This window comes from Athene cunicularia, assembly GCF_003259725.1.
Source record: "Athene cunicularia isolate RWA chromosome 4 unlocalized genomic scaffold, athCun1 chr4_part1, whole genome shotgun sequence".
Classification (NCBI taxonomy): Eukaryota; Metazoa; Chordata; class Aves; order Strigiformes; family Strigidae; genus Athene; species Athene cunicularia.
In genome coordinates this window covers 38,294,133-38,321,309 of record NW_020799098.1, presented here as the reverse complement: position 1 = coordinate 38,321,309, position 27,177 = coordinate 38,294,133, and the positions used below count along the sequence as shown (strand labels likewise).

General features: G+C 34.4%; 1 protein-coding gene across 8 annotated transcripts in view; it reads left to right on the top strand.

Annotated features, from left to right (window-relative positions):
• Positions 1–27,177, top strand: part of WDR17 (WD repeat domain 17) — a 66,370-nt gene that overhangs the window by 20,271 nt on the left and 18,922 nt on the right. For 5 of the 8 annotated variants that reach the window (XM_026847255.1, XM_026847256.1, XM_026847253.1 and 2 more), the window contains 15 exons: positions 3,963–4,091; positions 5,214–5,397; positions 7,096–7,326; positions 11,958–12,209; positions 12,919–13,041; positions 13,379–13,566; positions 14,784–14,952; positions 16,903–16,994; positions 18,161–18,243; positions 19,155–19,241; positions 19,977–20,141; positions 23,310–23,512; positions 23,647–23,796; positions 23,905–24,035; positions 25,647–25,772. In XM_026847255.1, coding sequence (XP_026703056.1) covers positions 3,969–4,091; positions 5,214–5,397; positions 7,096–7,326; positions 11,958–12,209; positions 12,919–13,041; positions 13,379–13,566; positions 14,784–14,952; positions 16,903–16,994; positions 18,161–18,243; positions 19,155–19,241; positions 19,977–20,141; positions 23,310–23,512; positions 23,647–23,796; positions 23,905–24,035; positions 25,647–25,772 — 2,307 coding nt within the window. In that variant the 5' untranslated portion in view covers positions 3,963–3,968. Of the gene's footprint in view, positions 1–3,939; positions 4,092–5,213; positions 5,398–7,095; positions 7,327–11,957; positions 12,210–12,918; positions 13,042–13,378; positions 13,567–14,783; positions 14,953–16,902; positions 16,995–18,160; positions 18,244–19,154; positions 19,242–19,976; positions 20,142–23,309; positions 23,513–23,646; positions 23,797–23,904; positions 24,036–25,646; positions 25,773–27,177 lie in introns of those variants that run through there. The other 3 variants (XM_026847254.1, XM_026847258.1, XM_026847257.1) reach the window with 3 other exon arrangements.

Below are 27,177 nucleotides of genomic sequence, written 5' to 3'. Positions count from 1 at the left end.
AATGTTTACAGACATACATTTAGAACTAGGCTGAAATAATTTTACAGCCATTTGATGAAATGATTTCTGGTCATGATTAATGCAGCCTGAATTCTAATCAGTGACATACGCATTTGAAAACCATTGAAATACCCTAAGCTATGCAGGTGTCCTGATGACATGAAAAAATAACAATGAAGAGGCTTTTATGTATATCAGCTGCATGGAAAACATGGAAGTAGTAGCACTAGCAGTGGAACTATCTCCAAACCCAAAGTGCTAGTCTGTTAGATGCGATCATGGTAATTGTAAAACCAGTGTAGAGCACCTTTTTGTTCTAGATTTCAGCACTTAGGTTTGGAAACCTCCTTATTTTCAGCCACTTAGAAAAGTATTTGCCTATAGACTAGAGTTCATATAATGATGAAAACCTTCTCTCATATCAGGGTAAAAATGAAGGTCTATTGAATACATTAACAGGGATTTTTTTTTTTTTTTTTTTTTTTTTTTTTTTTTTTTAATACAATTACTGCAGAATCCTATGAGACAAATCTGTTGTTACTCTGAAAGAAACATTTGTGGAATTCTGTTTTAGCATCTGTAATAGATCTTAATTTTACAATGAATTTTACTTGTAATCAAACTGCAAATTAAGCAAGATTTAAGATAATATTTTCTTACAGATTAAACTTCATTAAATCAGGAACATTTTAGCTCCCATATGAGAAGGTAAAAAAAGAGGATCTGTACAAAATAAGTTTGTTTTTACAATTAAATATTTATGCACTCTTAGTGTCTCAAGAGATGTTAACTTTTAATCATTCTTTAATGTGGTAGACCTAGAAACTAAACCTATGACAATCCAGTATTGTACATCTAATTCTCTTCTACTTCACCATGACTTTTTTAAACGTTCCTTACCTGTTTGCTGACACATCCAGTGTTTTAGCCATCATTTTCTTTGGAAGCGAGAGTGGAAACCAAGACTTCTGGTTCCAGGTATTACTCTGTGTTTTAGTAAATTGTTATGTAATCACCTGGGTGACTTAAATTTTAGAGAAAGTGATTTTTAATGGTGCCAGTTATTTTTTCACTGTGACTGGAAAAAGTCTGTGTTGCAGTTCTGAGTGCCCCAAATCCAGATATTTCTGAGTAGATGTGATTGATTTAATTGCACAGAAGGGACCTCTGGAATTTTAATTTTACTAAAAAGAACACTAAATGGCAAAATCAGAAATCTGGAGTCTGTTTCTTGTGACTTTGTGGTGATGATGATGATTCTTTAAATAATAATTTATTTTCTGTGTGACTCATGTAATTTATGACATAATATGGATCGCATTGAACCTCTAAGGGGTACAATTTATAGAACTGTTCTCTCTAGAATCTCTAACTTATTTGCTGCAGAAGTCAGAAGGTTAATATTGTTGTCAGAGACAGAAAGGAAGGCTAATAGTCAAAGCACTAGTCTGCAGCAGAGCTGTATCTTGTAACTTGTTTTTCTGCATATATCTGTTCTATTGTTGTACAGTTTCCTTTACCAAAATTTTCAGAGGTTAAACAGGGGTGTTTCATTTTCTTTAGGCATCTAGAACTGTCAGAACCTTTAAGCACTCTAACTATAGTCAGTGATATTTTTGAGATGGTCTGTCCCAAACATTCGATCTGATCCTGATCTTCTACTAAAGAAGAACTCAAAATAAGTCTCTTTCAATTTATTTTTTATTTCACACTTTCCAAAGTGAAAGACTTACAATTTCATGGCGGTTGGTTCTTATATTTATTCATTACTATTTATCTGCCAAGTAGATACCTCAAGCAGATAAGAAAAATGGAAGATAAAATTGATCATTCAAATTAATTTTCATGCCATGTATATATGCATTACAGTGAAACCTTGATACCATTTATATAATCAGCTTTTTGTCAACGCTGACTGATAGGTTCCCTTTGGTACTATAGGTCACTATTACCATACCTGTATAAAGTTTTTTTCTTTATGTGCCTTAATATTAATGTCATTCAGAAAAATATTTCCCTCTCCATATAGTTGTTAGAAAGTAGGTGAAGAATGATCTGCAGACAACATATCTCTCCTAAAGCTGTTACACAGCAAAGCATTAAATAACCAACCCTTTCACTTAATCAGCAGTTGCTCCCTCAAAATACTTGATTGTGTTTGAAGTCTCATTTTTTCTTTTTAATTCCCTTTCCTTTGTGGGGCTTGAAAACATACCTAACACTTCATGAATTGAACGTAACTCTCCTGGTTTTTGAAGATTATAGTCTCAGCTCTCTGACCTAAAGTTCCTATCTTTATACTCCATGTAATGTTTTTCCATATAATCTCCCTTAATCCTATCCTACATACTCCATGTAATATTTTTCCATATAATCTCCCTTAGTCCATTATTTTATGCACAGTATAAAAATGTCCTTAAATGAGACATTCTGTAACATAGTTGGAGGAGTAAATTTTTATGTCTGGGCCTTACCTTATTCCATGCTGAAGCACTGAGTGTTAATGATGAAACTCAGCAGAACTGCCCTTCACCAGTCTGTACAAGAAGATTCTTGTCTGCAGGAGCTCTCACTGATACAATTATTTTCCAGTATTAGGGTTCTGCTGCTAGCCCAGCTGAGGTCATATGTATGAAGAGGTTTCAGCTATGGATTATCTAAATATCCTGTGTATGGGTAGTACTTTGTCATGCTCACAGAGCCTTGTTTGGATTGATTTAACTTCTATACAGAAGTGGTAAAGCCTTTTTGCAGGCATTGGGACCTTGTTCTGCCGTTTAGATCACCACACTGTTGCAGACTGTGATCTACTTAGTCATCCTTATCAACCTCAGTTGTAGTTTGAAGCCTTCTATAGTGGTGGTAAAGCCACAACTATTTCTGCAGGTTGATGGAGCAGGCATTATATCAGTTGATAGCTGGCTTGAACCTGGAACATTTGTATCACATGAAGACTGGTTTCTAAGTGAATTCAGAGATTCTGTGAAAACTGATGGCCTTCCTTACTTGTCTGCTGTAAATAAATGCAACAAGGCTCATTTTGAATGTTTTCTTAAATCACAGAATGGTTGAGGTTGAAAGGAACCTCTGGAGGCCATCTTGTACAACCTATCCAGGATTTGAGTTTTAATAATACCTTTATAAATGTGTGCATTCTTGGTCATAGTAGAATGGGTTTGACCTATGTAAATGGGTCATAGTAAAATGGCCAGGCTCATGTGCTCTAAGTAACATTTTGATATCGTGAATGAAACGTGAGCTAGGTGCATAATTGCTCTGGACTGGCAAAACATTTCCTGTGTTTTTACATTAAAGTCAGTTGTTGCCTCATTCTGAGCAGAGCTGATAGTTTGAGACTTGCATTGGACCGTGAAGGTGTAGTTTACTTCAACTTTTTTTGTTAAACAGTAATTGTTAAGAAAATTTAGAAAGCTTCTCCAAAAAGGATAATGATAATAAGCAATGCATAGTTGTTCTATGCAAGTGGTGTGAAGACCTTTTTAGACACATTGCTTAACTTAATTAAAACAGAATTATTAGCATACGGTTTATTTTGTCCAGCTGTCTTTGTGGGGGAGGAAGAGGAGAGCAGAGAAGGCATTGCATTGTGATGTAGAAAGTGTTGAACCAGACTGCAGAAGAAATTGAAAGTGATGAAGAACAGTTTCAGCTGATCGAGAACGATTTAAGTTTTCACGTGCTGTCCCCCTACTTTTTTTTCCTCCCAAATTAATTCCTGTGAACAGCCTTGTGTAGCACCGAAGCGTCTGAACATCTGCTTGGCTTTATTTCAGATACATTAATTTGTACCTCATAAACACAAGATGATACTATTAAAACATAAAGGCTAGCTATATTTTTAAGGTACATATGTATATGTTATTTATGGGAACAAAAATGTTTTATTCTGTTCTTTAACATTCTGTAATCTTGTTGTAGTCTAATGAATTTCTCTTTTAAAGGCAAAAATGTCACAGGTTAAACAAGTGGGACTTTTAGCTGCTGGATGTCAGCCATGGAACAAGGATGTATGTGCTGCTAGTGGGGACAGATTTGCTTACTGTGCTACCCTTGCTATTTATATTTATCAGGTAAGATTATTTTTACTGAACAGACTAATTATATTTTTACATTGTTGCCTATCTCACTTTGGACCCTTTCAGTAAGTTTTTCTACATGTAGTAGAAAGTATGATTACTGCTGAGATGTCTATATAAAGCTCAGTCTTCCATTCAAGATATCCCTTCCAAATTATTTTTTCTGCTTGTTATAGCTAATGCAAAAGACTGATATAAACTTTATATTTGAAGTTGTATATGTCAAGAATTATTCTTAAAAGACAGGCCATCCAGCAAACACTTGAGATGAATGAAGTGCAGTGATAAAGAGCAGGTTCTGAGAGAAATGAAGCAATTCCATGGTTTCATTTGAAGCTGTAGTGTGAAAGTAGTCTTTTGAAGTAGTTTAATCCGCTGTGCAAAGTTGTGGATTCAGTGGCCTACCTTTCTTTGATTTGGAACAAGTTACTACTTTTTTTGTTTCTGAACTGCTCAGCACCATGGTTTTCTGAACTTTGCAGTTACTATACATCAACGCCTAACAAAAAAATAGAAGAGCTGTGATGTGGAATTTTCAGGCTGAGAAACGTGTCAGGAAATAAAGGATGCACTTATTTTAACTTCATGAGTTATACTGCTGGTAGGATTAAAATAAACAAAATTTACTGTGTCAGGTTTGGGCATTTGATTTATTGATTCTAATTGTACTGTTGTGTATGGTTTCTAATTGTATTGTTTCTGAAGTGATTTAAGAAATTATAAGGATTTCAAACTCATTTTCATATTCTATCCTGTTTAACACCTTGCAGATTAACCTTGCAGATTACTAAATGATTGTTACCATGCCTATAAATATAAAGCATTTTAGGATTGTGTTTGAGTGCACTTATTAACGGAATATGATAGTTTATAAGTGACAAGAGGACAGACTGTGATAATGCTGGTTGGGCTAATTGAATATTTGACACCTATTCTGTCCAAGTCAAATGTATGAGAATTTAATTTATTGAGATGTCAGGTACTGACAATTGTTAAATCCACTATAAATTCATCAGTAAGTCTAACACTGTTATATAAACTACTCTCCAACCCAACAGTACTTAAAGTGAGTTTACAAAATACATGTTTCTAAAATGAATTTTACATTTTGTTTAGCTGGATCACCGATACAATGAATTCAAGCTACAAGCAATTATGTCTGAGCATAAGAAGACAATCACAGCCATATCTTGGTGTCCTCACAATCCTGACATGTTTGCAAGTGCCAGTGCAGATAGCTTAGTGGTTGTTTGGAATGTGACTGAACAAAAAGTTGTGGCCAAGCTGGACAATACAAAAGGTATTTCAGACATGGAGATCTGTTTGATCCATACAGCCTTTTCATCCACAGGTATCAGAAATACTTGAAATAGAGTAAACTCTAAGCAGTTGATAGGCCAGAAGTTTAACACAATATTCCTGTCAAATTTGTTGCATATTTTTAGAAAATAATGATAGTGTATTTGAGTAAATTGAGTAAATTGCTCTCAACCATCTGGTTAATTTTTCTAAAGTACATGACCAATTCAGGAATTTCCTTTGCCATTGTTTAGCAGGAAAAAAAAAATTTCCATCACTTGTATAAAAGGATAAATAATTAAGTTTTACACCTTGTGTGTTTTCATGATAACTTTATGGAAGTGAAAGCAAGTAAAGTGTAGCCTTCAACAGATTCAAGTATAAATTATCAGTGAATTAGAAAACCAGTTTTTGTTTAAATACCCTAATGCTTGTCTACCTGCATCTTCTCTGAGGACTTGAAACTGATGATTTGGAGATTGTAATAGAAGTGTAGGGGTTAAATGTCTGTCTGTGACTGTCACATTTCCCCGCCAGTTCTGATTCATACCCTCCAGTCAAAACCAGTAACTGTGTTTCTGTTGTCAGTCTCTGTCATGTGTCCTTGACTCCTACATTTGCATTCTTGGAAAACAGGTGCAATCCAGAAACAGTATCTCAGGTGGTTCTAAGACATTTTGGGACCCCCTACTCTGTTCTTTCCAGAGCACATAGGATACCTCTAAAAATCTTGTACATCTTGTATATCCTGCAAAAGGAATAAGTAGGAAAAAACCCACAGTGATTTGATCTATTCTAAGGAATATTTTATCAGTTTATGCATTAATGTAAAGCCTGATACTTATTTTTTAATACATTGCTTGTTTAAAAAAACTACATCAGACAATGATTACATGTGAAAGAAGGATTATTATTATTTTAAACTTTTTAAAAAGCTAATTTACTTCTAGGGATAATATGTTTAAACCTCCTAGTAATGCTGCTTAATATGACACTACCACGTTTAAAATGTCTAATTACAGTTTTGAATTTTCATCCTGAGTTTGTCTTACCATTATTTATTTCTTCAGAAACACATTATTAAGTTATAAGGATAGTGGGAGTTGGAGCTTAAAATCCTTAAACTAGAATGCCTACAGTTAGGTGTTAGGCAACTGAATTAAATCTGTCATATATACTGAAGAAAGCTATCAAGAGTTTCTTTTGATTACAGACTTCTTTTGAGTTAATTTTCCAATTTTGTCACGAATATCTGCCTCTGTTATATTTATCTCTAAATTAAATTTCATTGTGTTTTGCAAAAATAGACATTTTAAACTTTAAAGTATTTTACCAGCTTAGTAGCAAATAGCTTCAAGTAAAACATAATGGTGAATGGAATTGTGCATGAATGAAAGTACTGTTTACAGGATCAGGATTATCCCCTTTCATAAGTGTGAATGTTTTTGGCACTAATGAAGTATAGGTATCATAAAATACAGCCCATCAAAGTAGCATTAAAATAATTTGGGAAATTCCTGCCTATAGGTATACTTTTACACCATAAGATGTTCACACAGTTGTCTAAATTTCAGTCTGATCATTTTTATGTAGAATAATTATTTCTACAGCTTTTCAAGAAAGTTGCTGATACTGGGTCAAGCAGTAACACACTGAATTTCATATCCTTGTTCTTATAAGGTTTACCTGTATGTTTCAGGAATTCCTGCGTCACTTAGCTGGTGCTGGAACGCAGGTGATGCCGTTGCATTTGTATCCCACAGAGGTCCGTTGTACATTTGGACTATCTCAGGACCTGACAGCGGGGTAACTGTACATAGAGAAGCACATAGTTTCTTGTCAGATATCAGTCTTTTTAGATGGCATCCAAAGAAAAAAGGAAAAGTAGTATTTGGACATACTGATGGAAGCCTATCTATTTTTCAGCCAGGTAAAAACTGATATGGTAAAATATTTATTTTTATACATATATTTTTATCTCTGTATATATGTGTAATTCTGTGCTTTATAAATTTAGGTTTTATAATATATGTACATAAAGACTTGTTCTTAGTTCATAGTATTCCTACTCCTTCAATATTGCAAAAAATGTTTTCTTAGATAAAGACTGCAGAGCATTTTCTTTGTATCTTCTCCTTTTTGTGACCAAGATAATGTTGAAACTTTCGACAAGTACAGTAAACTGTTTTTTTAAGGAATGACAACAGCCATGATATTCTACTGAACTGTTTTCCAGCAAGTTTGTTCTTCTGAATTGACTGGCTTGAATCTTTTGCTTTAGTCAGTTACTTTGCTTGCATTTGTTCTAGAGTCCTCTGCACTTTTGTAGCTAGAATATCATGTCATGCTTCATATTATCTTCATGATTCTGTTCTATCAAAGACTATATGGGAAATATTTATCTCTTTGTCTGAAATCCACTGAGTAAATTTGTGCATACTTTATAAACAGTTCAGTACTCTGCTTGTGAAGATGTCTGGTTGATAAGCTAATTTAAAGCTAAAATTTAGCACTCTTTCATAAAGACAGATTTCTACAAAGACAGATATCTGTATTAGGTGGACTACTTCAAATCTTTTGTTCTGGATACTTTTTCTTCCTCTGGTAAAAACTGATTTTCAACTTTGTGAGAAAAAATGTTTTTTAAATAATGTGTTCATTTTACATAGTATTATGCTCCAACAGACATGCAAAATTTATTCTTCAGTTTATTCTACTAAGGATGTCACAGAGAATAGATTCCCTTCCTTCTGTAGTTCTGACTGTACCAGTATTGGCACTGGGAAAAGAAAATCTATTTTAGTATGATAATCTCTAAATATATATCAAACTGAGACTTTTCATGAAGTTTGTCTAGAATGATTTGAACATGAAAATAGAAATAGTAGGAAAATAATTTAAAATGTCAAAAATTATGTTCTGCAAATGCAAATATAATATTGGCTAAAAAAGCTAGCAGTAGTGGAAGTTTTGTATGAATCACAATTGAATTTACTATAAAAATTTCTTTATTGCAAGTTATTCATTACTGCAGAGGAAAAACCTACTCGCATTAGTTTGAAATTGAATTTCGATTATCACAGAAATTTTGCCTGTCTCTCTAGTTAGGATAGTTTTCCATTATTATTGTAATATTATACATATTCGTTAAGATAATTTTAAAATTAAAATAACCATAAAATTTGTTTTCTGTTCTTGATTTATGTAAGATTCTTGGTTTCCAACAGAGAAATAAATTGAAAGTTTATACACATTTGGGTGAAAATTGTAAGAACTTTTTCACTGAAAGTCCTGGATTTCAGTAGAGAAGTTCATTCAATACATTTTTTAGAATTAAAAAGAAAATGTTGCACTTTGGCTTTTAAAAAATGAACTTTTCAGGTGTGTGTTTTTAAACTGTTAATAATTTCACTTTCTCAAAATTACTCAAGAAAAGTAGTACACTTTCTGTTGGATCATATTAAGTGCTTTTTAAACCTCAACACACTTCTTTCACTGAAATGGGTGTAAAAAACTTTTTAGTCAAATAGGATTTCTGTTTGATTTTATATAACAAAAAAATCACTGATCTGCAGAGGTATACTTACAAATTAATTGACAGAACCAAGTGGCGAATTTTGCTCTGTGGTATAAATGAGTATAACAAATTCAAATGCATTGAAGAACAACTACTAGTTGAAATACCATAGATCTGCCATTCAAAACCCAGACTTGCATGCAATAAGAAATTTGAATATTTCAGTTCAAAGGATGATATTCTTGTAATTGAGACAATGACATTGAAGCAATCATAATGAATTTGAAAGAATGCAGACCAGTGTTAGTTTTCTTTTAACTTGCTCTCTTTACACTATTAGAAAAAGATGAAAAATTTTAGATAAAAACATAGATGTGTTTAAGAACAGATAACAAAATTTTGGTGAACAGATAAATTCATTAAAATATGTCTCAAAATTAAGTAATATTAAAAAATAGGTTGTATTACTGTAATCAAGTACCACTGCTGTGGTTACACTTTCATAAATGACTTTAATATGTGTCTTAACAGTCAAATATAACTGAAAATGTAGGTTTATCCAAATTACTTGTTTTATCAACTGTGGGATTCTAGATTGGAATTTACAGTCAAAATTCATCTGACTTTTGTAATTGGTAGCTTTCAAAAATAACAATACATAGAAGAAGAAAGTGGTATGAATAGGATGATTACAGGCTCACTATTTAAACAAGGACACACACACACACAAAGAGTTGGTACTTTTCAATAAAATAGAAGCTAATTTTCTGCTTTGAGATCAAAGTTCAGCCCTCATCTACCTCATGTCAGAATGTGTAAAACAGCTTCTTATTGGACCAGAACCTAGTTTGTCACCAAATGAAATAAATTTTTAAAAAAATTCCTATGCCTTACTTTTAAAGGTTTCTTTAAGGTTTACTTTTGTAAAAGGTTTACTTTTGTAGGATATCCTACAAAACACTATTGTGAGAGAACCCGAACATCCACAGGTTCCTGTTAATTGCCTGAAAGTTCAGTGTAGACTCACTGAAAGCTCTAGTCTTTCTGTTTAAATGTGAGTCCCAGCTGCACAATTAGCAAACCACACTTCTTTTTTTTTTTTTTTTTTTTTTTTTTTTTTTTTTTTTTTTTTTTTTTTTTTTTTTTTTTTTTCATTATTGTTATCTACTTAGGTTTTTTGCTTGTGGCTCAATTTTCTTCTTAAATCCAGATTATCCATTAATGTAGCAGAACGTTTAGTGTGAAGAAAAAATATGCAAGGATTTCAGATGAGTACTCTGTTTTTAAAGAAATACAGTGCAGTCATGTAGAGCCAAATGTTCTGTACTATTGTAGTTTACCTTTCATTTGTTCTCAAAATAGGCACAGCTTGTTTAAATGACCTGTGACTCAGTTGCATGATTCACAGTGCTGATCTGATGTCTTCTTTTAATGGAAAATAAAATTTAACAGGGTTTCCACGAGCTTTGCTTCTGGACTCTTTTGTGGAGCACAGGTAAAACTGAATAGCTCCTAGATATCCATTCTCTCCCACCAGTTGATTTGCTTTCTTGGGACTGAAGTGTTTGAACATGACTGGATTTGATCACTGGAGGACTTTTTGCCTTTAGTTCTTGTAAAGCTAACTGAAAAATGACAACTGAAAAATGTCAGTTCTACTTTGTTGTTAGTTCTTGGTTTTCATTTGAACGTTGATTTTCATTCAGCAAAAAAATCTGAATTGAAATGTAAGCAGGGGACATTGTTAAAGAAAGAAGGAATCTCAACGTTTCTGGTAAATTTAAGGCAGCTGTCTGATGATATTTCTGATTATATTTCTGATGTTATTCCTGTTATTATTCCTGATGCTTCAAAAGGAGACAACTTCAACTTTACAGTTGTCATAATTACAAACATAAATGGAATGAGAATCAGTTTATGCTATTAATTGTTGTGCAGTCTGAAATTATTTCCCTCATTTCTGGTAATTGATTTATAAAGTTACCCTAGATATAGTGAGCACTAATAATAGCATTTTCCCTAGAAGATCATGATGAGAGTTGTTACAATATTGAGAATGTCCCTCAGTGAACAAAAGCTTTTCAACATTCTTTTTAGTATGTATCGGAGTAGTCTTTGTTCTACATCAATCATTAAGGAATATAGGTAGGTCTTGGCATTTATTATAATGTGATAAATCAATTCTATTCCTCATTATCAAAATTGAAAACTAGATTAAAAACTGGTAAATGGAAGATGTCAATTCCTTATTTCTAGAAAAGGAATATAAAATGAGGGGGTTTTTTTTAATACAAGATCACAACTTCAAAAATACAGATCTATTTTGTTAAATATTCATTTGGACTGTACGCTATCTTATAAAACTAAGAGCCAGCTCCCCGAAAAAAAACAAAAGTGGGAACTAAACATCATGTTTTGTGGGATGATGCATTTCTTAATGTTAAAAATTGTCATTATCAATCATCAGATGAAATATGTCTTCTGTTACGCAGGTATCCAATTAGATATTTAAAGACCTGTTGTGGCTTCATCTAGGAAAATCTATGAATGCTTCATAATTGCACACGTAGTTTTGAGGAAGAAAAAATGAAAAGGCAGTTGTTCATAAACACTATTTTGACTGCCACATTTTATTTTTTTTTCTAACTCATACTGCCTTTATTTTGTCTGTATTTGCTGTGGAATGCAGATTTACTTATACTCAAATGGCATGTATTTTAGACTGTGCTGCAGGCCTCTACTTATGGAAATTTTTATGACAATGTATATGATTTACCATACTTTTCTTTGGTGTAAAATTATATTAATAAACCTGACAGCTGTTTCTATTTTCTGCTCTACTAAAAAGAAAGTCAGATCTGATGAAGCCACAACTACTTTAAGTCAAATACTGCAAAGCCAGCTCATTAATTTCACTGGTGCAGATGGTGGAGCAGGCTATTAAAGATTTCAGGGAGAGATAAAAATGATGTTTACAAACGTGTAACTATTGAAAAGATATACTCAATTTCATTTTGAAATAATGTTTCCTTTTGCCCATAAAGGTTCTAAAAATCAGAAACATGTCTTAAGACCAGAGTCTCTTGAAGGAACAGATGAAGAGGATCCAGTTACAGCACTGGAGTGGGACCCTTTGTCAACTGACTACCTTCTTGTTGCTAATTTACATAACGGTATTCGACTAGTTGATTCTGAATCTCTGTCCTGTATCACAACTTTTAATTTTCCCAGTGCAGCAGCATCTGTTCAGTGTTTAGCCTGGGTTTCTAGTGCACCTGGAATGTTTGTAACTGGAGGTAAGCCTTTTATTTCCTGATTTTACTAAGGTAATAAATATAGGACAATATTCAAAATTGATAGTGTTTGATCTTTCTGTTTCTTAACATTTCTACAAATAAAAGCATGCATGCATTGTACAAAAAACCCAACCCATAAAACTGTAGAAAATAACAGAGAATTACTCCGAGCAGTTTTTACTTAATCTGTATTTGCTGAGTACATGAAAAAGTGACTTTAAACTGTTTTTTTTATACTAAATAATGTTTTCCTCATGCACACTTTAGCAACAGATGTGAGCGTTACTTTGCAAATAGGAATAAAAATGCATTTTACTGGTGGATGTCACTTCTTGATCCCCTGCTTTTCTTCCTCTATCTTTAGAAGGCTTTAAAATATAGCCTCTCGTCTACACCATAGACATTAGTTACTGCTGAGGTTGAATTAATGAATAAGGAAAGTGAGACTGAGAATATTTTGTAATGAGAGAGGTTCTGTAGAATATATCTACTGAAGTTTAAATAGCTAATGTTAATAACTATTGTTGTTAATAGTGATGTTACCACAGAGATGACAGTGCTTGCTTATAAAATTCTTAGGATTCTAAGTTTAATTCATTGTTGTATTTTTGTTTAACTCAGTCCTTAAACCTCATACCCCTGTGTACATTAAAGAGGATAATAAATTCTAAAAAAGTAAATTGTTTTTGTATGGTTTTTTAAACCTCAGATTCTCAGGTTGGTGTGTTACGTGTTTGGAATGTATCACGTACAACACCTATAGATAACTTTAAATTGAAGAAAACTGGTTTCCATGGTTTGCACGTGCTAAGTTCTCCTCCAAAGAAAAAGTGTAAGTGTAATTTTTATTGTTATTCATTGCAATGGCTGTAAGTTAAGAAAATCTTGTTTATGAATCTTGTTATATCTAAGTCAATCTCTAAGTTTCTGTCATCTTTGTAGTTCTTAATTAAACATACCTTCTGGTGCCAGTGAACTAGACAAAAGTGTAAAGGATCAAGCACTTTATAAGGTCCTACTTTACTAGGCCAGGCTCCATACAGGAATTCTTCTTTTTTTGTGTGTTTAACCTCGTTGGAATACAAAGCATGTTACTCTTTATAATTGTTACTTATTATCAAGTGAAAAATATTCTTATCTGTTTATATCTTTTGCTTTATTTTGTTAAGCATGTTCATCACAGTATCCTACTAAAAATCACCATACATCCTCAACAAGTGAGGCTGTTCCTCCTCCAACTTTAACCCAAAACCAAGCATTTTCTCTTCCTCCTGGTCATGCTGTCTGTTGCTTCATGGATGGTGGAGTGGGGCTTTATGACATGGGAGCCAAAAAGTGGGATTTCCTTAGAGATTTGGTACGTTTTATCTCTGTCTTTGGAATGAGAGTTTATTTGGCTTATACACTTTCTTCTAACAGCAAAAATTGGAGAATGAAGTCTTCACAGCACTGTAAAACAGTTTCTATCATGTAAAAGAGTGAAAGTATTTTTTTGTTGCAAAAGACTGCATCCTGTTGGAAGTATTCTGGCTGTTTTCATCCATAAATAAAGATTTAAGGGCTTGGGCTTCTTTTTAACTGAAATTTTAATTTGATGGCCTTCTCAGAAATATTATCTGGAGGGTTTTCTATAATCCAGAATAAAAATTCTAGTCAAATCAGAGAGAAAAATATGTGCATCTCGGTGAGGTCACTCAGTTTAAAATGACAAAGACTGAATTATTAAATCATCTTTAAAGCAGAAACACAAAACTGAGTTTATCACATATTAGGTGAGCTGACTCTTCACTGGGATTTTTGTTATTCTTGAGGATTTTTCTCTTTTCCTCTTTCCTCATTTCCTTTTCATTGGAAAAACTTGAATAACTCTCAGCTGTGCTGAGAATACACATTTGAATAGAGCCGGTGATATTTTTCCATTTTTAATGGGTTTGGTCCTGTCAAGCAGCTGAGGCTTAAAAAAGTTCTTAAATATTATGTTTCTCATGTATGTATCAAGTTAAAGTCTACAAATGCATGTCTTAGAAAACAAGCAGTTGAATGTGATATTTTTAATGGATTGACGTTTAAACTGCAGTAGAGTGTAGACTGTATTCAGTAACATAGAAAACTCAATGGAATACTAGAAAACTTGTAGAACATGCTCAACACACAAAGCTTTATTTTTTTCAGTCAGATACTTTTTACCTAAAGGGTCAAATAAATTCTGTTTTAAAAAATATTTTTTTCTGGGTTTGTTTCAGTTATTAGCTTAAGTTTTTTAATTCTATTTTTTAGCAACTCAGTTCCAACAGAAAATGCTAACAGCTCCCTGGCCTTGCATCACCCCGTTGTTTCGGGGCAGGATTTTTTTATCTTTAATGATGATCTATGAAAGGGAAGGAGTGTTATAGTCCAAGCTATTTTATGCTTTTTAATTTTGACTGATGAGCCATAACATACAGGTTTTTTGGAACTCATAATTGACCTGACAAATTAGAATACAGTGTATTTTAGAGTTTGATCTAGAGTTGAAATTCTGAAAAAAAAAAATCAAATGTAATAAAAATCGATTAAATATTTGTTTCATTCAAGGGACATGTTGAGACCATCTTTGATTGCAAATTCAAACCTGATAACCCTGATCTTCTTGCTACAGCTTCATTTGATGGCACAATAAAAGTTTGGGACATAAATACTTTAACAGCAGTTTACACATCTCCTGGTAATGAGGGGGTTATTTATTCCCTTTCTTGGGCTCCAGGTAAGAATATTTTGCTTTAGGTCTAAATGTTTTTTGAATAAGCATTGACTAGCAGAATTTGTGTGATGAAAGTATTAATTTTAGTTAGAAATCTTACAAGGTTTAATCATAACTATTATCGGTGAAACCTGTAGAATTCAATTCTTCAGACCTTGTTGAGGCTTACCCTTATGAGGAATGATCTCAGTATTTCATACTGAGTCAGAATGGAGGAAGGAAAATCTCCAGAACCTTTCCAGCATTACATTATGCAGATGATGAGAAGGTTTTCTTTGCATGGGAAGCAGCTAATTAAAGGAATTCAGATTCTGTTTTGTGAGGAAAAAGTGGAACATATGTGTTTAGTTCTTTCTCTTCCTTCTTTGTGTAGGATTCTCATCACTGAAGTGCTCTGCTTTTACTTTATTAGAATAGGGAGAACCTTTTCTGCAAAGCATCTGCTTTTTCTTAGAGAAGTCACTGAAGTCAGTGGAAAATTTTCTTCTTAAAACTGGTCTGCAACCCACTTAGGTGAACCTGGGAGTATGTTTCTGATAGTTACTAATGTCAGTAGTTGATGATAAGTAGGCTCTCTTGTTGTGTTTTAATTCTTTGGACAGCAGATGCTTTTTTTAAAAGTCTAAATAATTCAGCTGCCTGCCTTTCTCTCCTATGTTTTTAAACTAAGAAATAATAGCTGACAGTAAAGAAATATTGTGATGTGAAGCTCAATGTAGTCTGCATATGTGAAATGAATTTACACTTCTTTAATTTTAGAGTGTCTCTTGCACCTTGTTCCTCTTCACAGATGATTTGTCTTGCTTTATGGAAATTATGGCAATATGAAACATGATGTTTTCTATTATTTTGGTTTGAAATTTAAATTCGGTTTGTAGTAGTATCTCACATTGAGAGAATAGTTTGTTCACTTGGGGGTGTTTTTCAAGTCTTGTATTCTGATTTCTAAAAAGAAAAAATTAAGCTAATGGGAAACATGTGCTTCAATTCCTTACCATTCTGTCCATCCCAGACAGAACTTCTCCTTCTTTCACATCCCTTTCTCCTAGAGAGTGTCTCTCTGCCTTGTACTTTATTCCCAATATATAATCCTACTCATGCCACCATTTGTATGTGGTCTCAAAAGACCTTTAAACATAGTGATTACTCTTATTTTTTATTTTTTTTTTCCTATCAATCTCCTACCTGAATCTCTTTTCATCTTAAATATGTACTTTTCTAGACTCCTCCTGTATAGATTGCCTTTTCCACCTCTGAAGTGTGGTATAAAACAGTCAAAACTTTTATATAATGTGCTGTGTAGCTATTTAGGAAAAGTGTAGCTATATTGGGATAGAGGGTCACTATGGTGAGGAGAATTTAGTGGCTTTTGGATTAGACCTGAATTCGGTTTTCAGGTTCTCACCACAGAGTCATATATTCAGATTTTCTACCCTGTAGAGTGTGGTTACAGATTGAGCTACACTCTCAATTGGTTTTAGGTGCTGCAGTGGTGCAAGATTAAGAAAGCAAAGTACTGTTACGTGTTCTGTCATGTTCTTCCTGATTTGTCTTAGTACACAGGGAACTTTAAAGGAAAATGCTGTGGTTGCTACAATTTTAAGCCTGAAACATTGAGATTTGATTTGGTTTTCAGTTTGAGTCATATGAATCATGGACAATATTTTCTTGTCACCTTAACTGCAAAACTTTCATCAGGCATTGAGAATACTTTTTACAACAATACAGCTCTTATTTTGACCTTTCCTCAAAATAAGAATGTAGAAAAGCAGGTCAGGCTTTTGCTGAAATTGATATTTGTGACTTACTATCAAATGCTGGCTTTAAACTGTGAAAAACTCTTGTTTATGTGCCATTGATCATTTTCTGAATTTGAAGTAGAAACACACTACTCAAACAATATTGTGATCTTGTATTTATTGTGAGATGTTTCAAATTTATCTTTCTCTAAAGGAGATCTAAACTGCATAGCTGGTGCAACATCCAGAAATGGTGGCTTCATCTGGGATGTCCCGAAAGGCAAAATGATAACCAGATTCAGTGAGGTAAAATGAGATTACTTCTTTTTTTTTTTGTCTATATGAAATGTAAGTTAGTAATTTCTTCTAGTGTCAATAAATAAAGATGGGTCAAAGTTCATATGTTTTTAAAAGGTGCTATAATATAAAAATCTATATAAATAATTATGTGGGTGCCTGTTTATCTCTGAGGCAGAAATATTTTTACTTTCTCAGACTGAGTAACGAAAGAATGATCAAGCACCAAATGGTCTCCATTATTTTAAAAACAGTTCTGTAGTGATACACAGCAAAAGCACAGCTGATTTTTTTTTCTTAAATGTGTAAATGTATATGGACATCTAGACTTTAAACTGATATTCTGTATTTTCACATTTAAGGCCCAGAAAAATACGTCTGTCCCTGAAGTCTAGACCAATAAAGGTCTGTTTTGCAACACACGAAACAATATGCCTTATTTAGAATCTTGCTTTGTATTACATGAAATCTATGCAGGCTTTTGCAAGTGCTGAAACAGTAGCATAATTGTTATTGGCAGCAGGAGCTATTTAGTACTGTGTTATAGTATTTTGTACTATTTTGTGTATCCTTAGTTTACAGTGGTGATCTTCAGATTATACAGACATAATTAACTGTGGCATCTGCATCAGAGGACAAAAGATGCTCGTTAAGAAGACAGATATGGGGTGGTGGGGAGGCAGAAAACACATATAAATACATTCAGGAGTTCCCGAGTTCTAACACTCAGAAGATTTGCACTTGTGCTACTAAACATCTTTTCTCAAACACTCATCCTGATACATGTCCTACTTAAGTTTTCACATACCACAATTATTCATGCCCACTAACTTCATTATGCCAAGAAATAACTAACATTTATTCAAGCTTCAGGTTTATATAGTTATGGGTTGCTCATTCATCAACTTGACCCAGTTTTGTCTCTTGCATCCCGGAGAGTACGGCAGTTTTAATGTGTCTCTCCTCAGTCCCAGTTTTTTGGATTTGGATTCTCTAATATCCCAGCTATATTGGGAACTCATTATAATGTGTTTCTGTACAGTATACTTTACTGGGAGAAAAGGGCTGAAGCCCATATGAGCTTCATCTTTTTTCAAATAAAAAAGATGAGTCAATAGATGAGAGAAAAAGGAGTGAATTATTTCTTATTGATAGGTATTTTGCATTTTTTGAAGCATGGAAAGAATGGAATCTTCTGCATTGCCTGGAGTCATAAAGATTCCAAAAGAATAGCAACCTGCAGCAGTGATGGATTTTGGTGAGTGTTACTGGAAGGAAAAAAAAAAAAGGCTAAATGCACTTCTCAAGTCAGTAAACTATGACAGTACTGTCACGGATTAAATTAAACCTTTTCTTACTGGGCAAAACTTGGATTATATTAATCTCCTGTAGTTGTTAGGATATATTTTTCATGATTTTAAGAAAAAAATAAAGGAGATATTTACTAGAGGAATAATGTCTCAGACACTCAGTGAAACTGGGTGTTGATTTTTATTTAGCCAAGTATATTCTTTTTCGTTTCTTATCTATAGACATGGAGGACACTTTTCAAAAGCTATCCCACTTTGCCTGTCTTAATTTTTAAAATTTTTTCTAAGTTTATTATTTCAAGGACTAGGAATCACTATTTTAGAACAAAGTAATTGCAGTTTTACTATTACAGAAGTATAATAGCTTATTTGTAAAAACTTACAAATGCCCATTGAGAACAATTTTGCATGTATGTGTTTCAGTACATTTTTAAATCCTTGTTCATTATTTCCCTTTTCTACCCATGTTATTTCAGATCAAACATAACAAGTATGAATTCTAGAAAACAATCAACTTTTTTTTTTTTTTTTTAAATCCCTAAAGAGCTATTTCTACCTTTAAGACATAGCTGAAACTTAGATTTTGGGCTATGAGGATTCTTTCAGGTAGGGAGGTACTACAGTGGACATCTTTACAGCCCCTCTGAAGGAACATGAACTCTTAAATCCAATTAAATGTTTTGTTCAGAAATATATAGTTAGTCTCGTGGTTGAGGGGCTGTAGGAATAAAGATTTCTCATATTCTTTCTGTATACTTTTTTTGATATCTGCATTATTTGCACAGAATCAAACTTGACTTTTGGATAGCCTACTCAGAATGCCTTTTTCCTCATAATATTACATTGTAATTGGTTTCAGTATTATTCGAACCATTGATGGAAAGGTTCTTCACAAATACAAGCATCCAGCTGCAGTGTTTGGCTGTGATTGGAGTCAAAACAACAAGTAAGTAAAAATTGACCCAAAGAATTTATAATATTTACTTATTAAATCAAATAAAATAACACAGAGTTATTTAGAATTGATATTTTATGTTATATTAGAGCACTGAAATTGTTTCTTTTCCCTGGTAGGATATGTCTGTAGTCACTGTATATTCCCAGTAGTGTATTTTATTGCCCAGAATGAACTTACTTAGCTTTCAAAAGAGGATCTTTTCGCATTGATGAGAGGAAAAAAAAAAATCTGGCTGAATATATAACGGGGAAAAAATACACACATTCAATACCATGAAGGAGGAGTTTAGATTGGTTTCCTTTTAATGACTGCCTAAGCTGACTACACAGCAGGCAACTAAATACACTGTGATATATGTTAATTTTGCAGATAATTTCTAATAACAACAGGAGAAGTCTTTGTCAAAAAACAATTAGGTAGCAATTTAATCTATTAATAGTTGTGTGTTAGGTGCTTGGTCAGACTATAGTCTAATCCCTATTACACCCAGTCTATCCTAAATAATATTCCCTGTTGCAACTAATGGATATTTATCAGAGTTTTTTTCTGATTTAGTACATTTAATTGGGTTATCAATAATTACATCCTAAAAAGACAAAGGAGAATCAAAAATACGTGGGTTATTTTAAAGTAAATTGAAAAATACACATTTATTTTTAAACTAAAACAACATAAATACTTTTGATCCCTGTGACTGAGGATTTTACTGTTTTTATTTTGCAGAGATATGATAGCTACCGGTTGTGAGGATAAAAATGTTCGTGTTTACTACTTAGCAACCAGCTCTGATCAGCCACTGAAAGTTTTTACAGGGCATACTGCAAAGGTGTTTCATGTACGGTGGTCTCCTCTGAGAGAAGGAATCCTCTGCAGCGGCTCTGATGATGGGTGTGTATTTCTGAATTATTGAAAAACTTAAAATCTCAGGCAGGACTATTGGAGAAACTTAAGATCTTTAGTTGTAGTGGTGCTGCCACCTCTAAAAACTTTGTGAATAATACAATAATCTAAATCTCTGCCTTGTTCAGATTCAGGCTGTAGCTTTGCTGTTAGCTTAATATTTGGGCAGCAGGATCATTATCTAAAATTGTCATAACTGCTGTAGCAATGCAACTTTCCAAATGCTTTCCAAAGAGTATAGTCAGTGACTGATACCTGTTACTTCCAGTAATGATACAAGGAGGATGCCACACATTTACATTATGTCTAAAGATATGGGTGCGAGACCTGCTCTTATTTGATGTCTTTCAAAAATATAATGAAATAGAATCTGTGCTGACTTTTGATGAGTGCTAGGTAATTCTGTTGGTTTTGTTTACATTTTTTTAGAGGGAGAACACATCAGTCTGTGGTAAGCAGGAGGAAGGATTTTTCTATGATTCTAAGCCACTTGTCTGCAGAGTATACAAAACATTATTGTAAAAAAGGATTGCAAGTTTGGAGTATTGGCTTCTGTGGCTTTCCCCAGTATCATTAATTAGATGTCTGTGCTTGCAGCAAAATCTATTATTTCATAGAGTAATGATTCATGAAAGAAACTAACTTGACAACAAACTTTTTATGTGTAAATATTCTCTATTTCACACAGGCAAGACCTAATGAATGTAATATTCTGTCATAGTGTCATTATGAGATATTCTGATTTTATTACCAATCATAGCTATGTAATAAGCTTACAGAGGGATTTCAAGAATCCAGTCAGACTTGCACTTTGAGGGAAGGGGATCACTGAATAACTTAGTCCCAGGTAACACAGAAAGTAAACAGTCTTTTAAGCTTATTGAACTTGGTAACACTCCTGTTCATAATCAAACTCAGAACTATTTCACATGACCTGTTTAGGACCTAGGCTTAAACAGTACATAGGAACAGCATGCAGGAGTCACACATGAGTACATATTCTAACTTGTGGATTCTACTTTGTGATGCAAGGTCCATCAAATGGCCCCTCTGCATTGCTGGAGAAACCATAATAGGTGGCTTTGCTGCCATGAGTGAGCTTTGGTAACATATTTAATAATGTAATAAAGTTTAGCCAGAATTACAAGGATCTTTTCAAGAAACTGAACTTTTAACTTCCTCATTCTGTAGTCTGTTCAATTAGCTGTACCAGGGATAGCAACTACTGAAAATAAAAGGAAATATTGGAAACTTGCTTGGTTAAAAGGGAAGAAGAAAGTGAGAAATTTGGCATGAATTTCTTCCTCATTACTTGTGTAATTGTGGTGGGAGTTTCACAATTTAAGATAACATGGTGTCTACTTCGACCATGTGACAAATGTTTAAAGGAGAGAAGATAATAGAATATAATACTTCAATTGATGGGACCTACAACAATCATCTAGTCCAACTGTTTGACCAGTTCAGGGCTGAACAAAAGTTAAAGCAAATTATTAAGGGCATTGTCCAAATGCCTCCTAAAAACTGACAGGCATGGGGCATCAACCAGCTCTCTAGGAAGTCTGTTCCAGCATTTAACCACTCTCTTGATGAAGAAATCCTTCCTAATGTCCATTCTAAACCTCCTCTGGAGCAGTTTTGAACCATTACCATGCATCCTACCACTGGATACCAGGGAGAAGAGCTCAGCACCTCCATCTCCATTTCCCCTCCTCAGGAAGCTGTAGAGAGCAGTGAGGTTGCCCCTCAGCCTCCTTTGCTCCAAACTAGACAAGTCCTTAGCAGCTCCTCACAGGACATACCTCCAGCCCTTTCAGCAGCTTTGTTGCCCTCCTCTGGATGCATTCGAGGACCTGAACATCCTTCTTGAATCGTGGTGCCCAGAACTGCACGCAGTACTCAAGGTGAGGCCGCCCCAAGGCTGAACACAGCGGGATAATCACCTCCTCTGCCCGGCTGGTTATGCCGTGTCTGATGCACCCCAGGATGCGGTTTGCCCTCTGGGCTGCCAGGGCACACTGCTGACTGATACTGAGCCTGCTGTCAGCCAGCACCCCCAGAGCCCTTCCTGCAGGGCTGCTCTCCAGCCACTCCTCTCCCCAGTTTTACTTGTGCCTGGCGTTACTCTGTCCCAGGTGCAGAATCTGTCATTTGGACTTGTTAAATTTCATCCCATTAATTGTTACCCAGTGCTCCAGTCTATCTAGATCCCTCTGCAAGGCCTCTTGTCCTTGAAGAGAGTCAACAGAACCTCTCAATTTGTTATCATAAGCAAACTTGCTAATGGTGCATTCAGCTCCTGCATCCAGATCACTGATTAATAATACATTGAACAGGACTGGCCCTGGAGTTGAACCCTGAGGAACACCACTGGTGACAAGTTGCCAGCCAGTTGTAGCCCCATTCACTACAACTCTTTGAGCTGTTCAGCCAGTTCTTCACCCAGCACACTTTGAAGCTGCTCATCCCACCACTGGAGAACCTGTCCAGAAGGATGCTGTGAGGGACAGTATCAAAAAAACTTACTAAAATCCAGAAAAACTACATCCACTGCTTTCCTTTCATCCACTCTGCAGGTGACCTTACTGTAGAAGAATGTCAAATTAGTTAAACAGGATTTTCCTTTTGTCAACCCACGTTGATGATTGCATTATTATTCAAATGCTTTTCAATAGTACCCACTATGATCTTCATAATTTTTCCAGGAACTGAGGTTAGACTAACAGATCTGTGGTTTCCTGGGTCTGTTAGAGGGCTGTTAAAGCTGTAGGAAATATAGCTCTTGCAGTTTTGCTTTGGTTTTCTTTCATTTTTTTTCCCCTTGAGAGTCCTAACAGAAATTTATTACTCATTCAGGCATATGGACAAACTTACTTTCTCTCACTGACATCCAAGATAATGGTGAATGTCTGATTTTGAAAGACTATGCGGTAGATGGAATTTTTTTCTTATGCTGGTGAATTGTCTTTGGTATATTTTGTATCATATCCTAAACATGAAGAGCACTGGCTGCAACCTCTCCTAATAAAACTTCTATAAACATGTTGCAATTAAATATTTTGATAAATTTGAATCTTAGACTATTGCTGAAGTAGAGAGATAATCATATTTCAGTAGGTAATTTGATGGACATAAGTCTTTTTTATTCTATTTCAGTACTGTTCGAATATGGGATTATACACAGGATGCTTGTATAAATGTTCTTAGTGGACATACAGCTCCAGTGCGGGGACTGATGTGGAATCCTGAAATTCCATACCTTCTAATATCTGGCAGTTGGGACTATACAATTCGAGTCTGGGACACAAGAGATGGGACATGTTTGGACACAGTTTATGATCATGGTGCAGATGTATATGGTAGTATTTTTAAATTTTGTTTTATTGCTGTATTGAAATGCATTTTAAAATATTTAAACACTTATAATTTAATCAAACTGGTTATTAGATAAACTTAATTATTTGACTACATTTTTAAATGCCCTCTCTACTAGGACTAACATGTCATCCTAGTCGTCCATTTACTATGGCATCTTGCTCTCGTGACTCCACTGTGAGACTCTGGTCATTGACACCTCTTATAAACCCTCTACAAATAAATATTTTAGCAGATAGATGCTGGGATGAGATTATTGGTAATACAGGTAAGTTGTATATACCGTTGTTTAAATTTTCTGTATGTTGCTATACTACTTCTCTTTTTTCTTCTCTTTTTTTTTAAATTTTCATGCATAAATCTTTTTATGTGTTAGATCGTGCTGTGGAATCTGGTGCTCCTCCTTTGCTGTGTGGTAAAGTTTCCAGGGATATTAAACAAGAAGTGGAAAAATTGACAGGAAATCCTCGAGGAAAAAAACTGAGATGGTTTTCAGAATGTTTTTCAGTAAGTATTCTACAAATTTAAGGATGTTGTAAGTGTGCGTGACTTTCTCTTCTGAAGTCAGTCTCCAAAACTGAAATTTCTTTCTTCTCTCTTTTTTTTTTTTCTTCGCTTCATAAAGGGAGCTCAGAAAATATGCAGAAATCACTTCTGTCTCTTAACATTTCTGCCTGTAAAAATGTCCATGACTGAATTGTCAGTTATGAACACCAATTTTTCTAAAAGTGAAATAGGTAGGATAATTTCATTTTCCATAGGAAAAGTGTGATTTGTCAATTTTCTATTCAAGAAAATGAAAAGATGTGTTTTATAAAACAACATTGAAGGTTTTAATTTTAATCCATCAAAGGGTCACCCTCATTACAGATAAGGTTTGATCTGCCCCAGTGTCTGTGCCAAAGCTGCTATATTACTTCTAGGAGATGTAGATCTGGATGACCCTTGCCCCAGCGTTCCCGGTGCCCCAGAGCCTTTGCTCCATTGTACTGTAATATTTCCTATAAATCACTGCAATCACTGTGCAATTGAGTTAAAAACATAAACTAATGGGTCCCTGTGAGTGCTTACCTGCATAGGAGCTGAATTTGAGGTAGAACAAGGACAAAAATGACCTGGAACTACAGCTTGTGTCAAGTACTGTTGCAATTTAAATCACTACACTAATCTACAAGGATCTAGTTCATCCAAAATATTTGCTTTAATTACTATCTAGATTGAAGAATATGATTTAGAAATGCTGAAACAATCTTCCTCGATTACAAATCTTAACATTTCCTAGTTTAATAAAAATATGTTTTATGGAATTCCATGTTATAAGAGTATTAGAATATTCCAAGAACAAAAACTTTTTTTGATCATCTGTGGTGCTTTTTGAGTCCAGAAAATAGTGTTGTGCATCTGTTTGTTTTTTTTTTCCTGTAGGATCTTCCATTTTTTACTAGCTCAGAAATAATCCTGTTATTCTTAGAAAAGTTCCTTCAGGTCAAGGCTTTTAATTACTCACACTCTTCTAGACCTCATTCAGTGTTAAACCATTGTCCTAGCTCTATAGAAGGATTGATTCAAATGTTAGACCAATAAAAATGCTTAATTTTATTTTTTTTTTCTAAAAAATGCATTGATGGCCTGCAACATTTTGTGCATATACAGTTGTATGTGCCTATTTTAAGATAGGAAACCAGACTGTAGCAGTCAAGCCTTGAATTTTTTTTTACCTGGCCTATGCCTTTGCTTTACAGAAAATGGTAAACAAGTATTAGGGCAGCTTCTGCATCCCAGCAGCTCAATGTTGGTTTATGCCAGTAGTAGCCACCAGAGAGCTTATATTCCTTTGGGAGTAAAAGGGAAAGCCCTTAATGGCAAGCCCTCAACTATGTCCACACATAACCAAATACTTCATGGATCTTGCTGTATCTTCACAGCCTTCAAGAAGACTGAAGGAGTTGTAGTGTCTTGAACTAATTTATGTCTTCATAGTAAAGCTTCTGATATTGAAATGGTCTAAAATTGTATTTCTTGGAATTGACTGACGAATGTTTTCCAATGTCTTTTTAAGTTCAGATTTCTCTTTTGAACATTACTTAATAAAACTCTTTTCTTCCCTAACAATTTTAGCCTCCAGGAGGCAGCAAAAATTTATGGGATTTGGTTGCTGTAATAAAAGGACAGGATGACAGTTTGCTTCCACAACACTACTGCAAAGGAATTATGCACATGAAACATCTCATTAGATTTAGAATGGTAAGTGAAGCATAAACAATATGTGAAAATGTTTTGTTAATCCATGTAGTATTTCACTCTTTTAAAATGAAATTTAATGATTTACAGAAGTCACAATTTATTTCATGTCCAAATATATTTATGCATTATCAGTTCTCTGTGCAATGCTAGTCTGTTAGAACAATAGCATCTGCTATGACTTAATGCATGTTCAGTGTTAAAATGCTAGGAGACAGTTATTAACTAGAAAAGCAGTTTTCAAAATAATAGAAAGAAATTGCAAAGCAAGCATCACTACAGCTTGAACTATGAAGCGAATCTGTCTTCCCTATTATATATACTTTTATATAATATACCCATTATATGTACTTTTTCAGTAAAGTCAAATTATTTGGTTGTATAAACATGAAGTTTTGAACATGATGTTCAAGTGCAAGGACAGGGGAATTCATGTCTGAAAATGGAAGGGAGGGGAGCAGAAGTATGCTTTGTAGTTGTTTGGAAGAAGGAATGGAAAAACAAGAACCTGTAATTAATATAGATATGCAACTAAAGAGTGACTCAGATATGAATGTGAAATTCAAGTACTAGGCCATAAATTCATTAGTAGCTGCATATATGAATATGCAACCAGACAAAAAATATCTACAGAATATGGTGTTATGTGGTTCTGTCAGGGACTTATTAGGAATACTAAAGAATTCTGTACTGTAATGACAGAGTTGGAAATAGAAGAAAAGTATTTATTGGTATGCATCAGGAAATGCATAACTCCCACTTGACACCCCCAGGGCTAAATACCTGCTATGTATCACCTCTTGTTTGCTGTTGCAGGCTGTCTCTTCCACAAAATCACAGACTCTTTAAAAGAGTCTCCTACATACCTTATGAAACTTAAGTGATAGAAGTTTTTTGTTGGTGATGTTAACTGTAATAGCAGCTGTTGTGCTAATCACAGAATGGTTTGGGTTGGAGAATACCTTAAAGATCATCTAGTTCCAAGCCCCCTGCCATGGGCAGGGACAACTTCCACTAGACCAGGTTCTCAAAGCCCCATCCAGCCTGGCCTTGAACACTGCCAGGGACGGGGCAGCCACAACCTCTCTGGGCAACATGTTCCAGTGTCTCACCACCCTCACAGTAAAGAATTTCCTCCTTATATCTAATATGGATCTAATCTCTTTCAGTTTAAAACCATTACCTCTTGTACTATCCCTACTCTCGCTGATAAAGAGTCCCTCCCCATCTTTCCTGTAGCCCCCTTTAAGTACTGGAAGGCTGCTGTAAGCTCTCCACTTGGACATTGAGTCATTGACCGCAACTCTTTGAGTGTAACCATCCAACCAATTCCTTATTCACTGAGTGGTCAATCCATCAAATCCATGTCTCTCCAATGTAGAGACAAGGATGTTGTGTGGGACAGTGT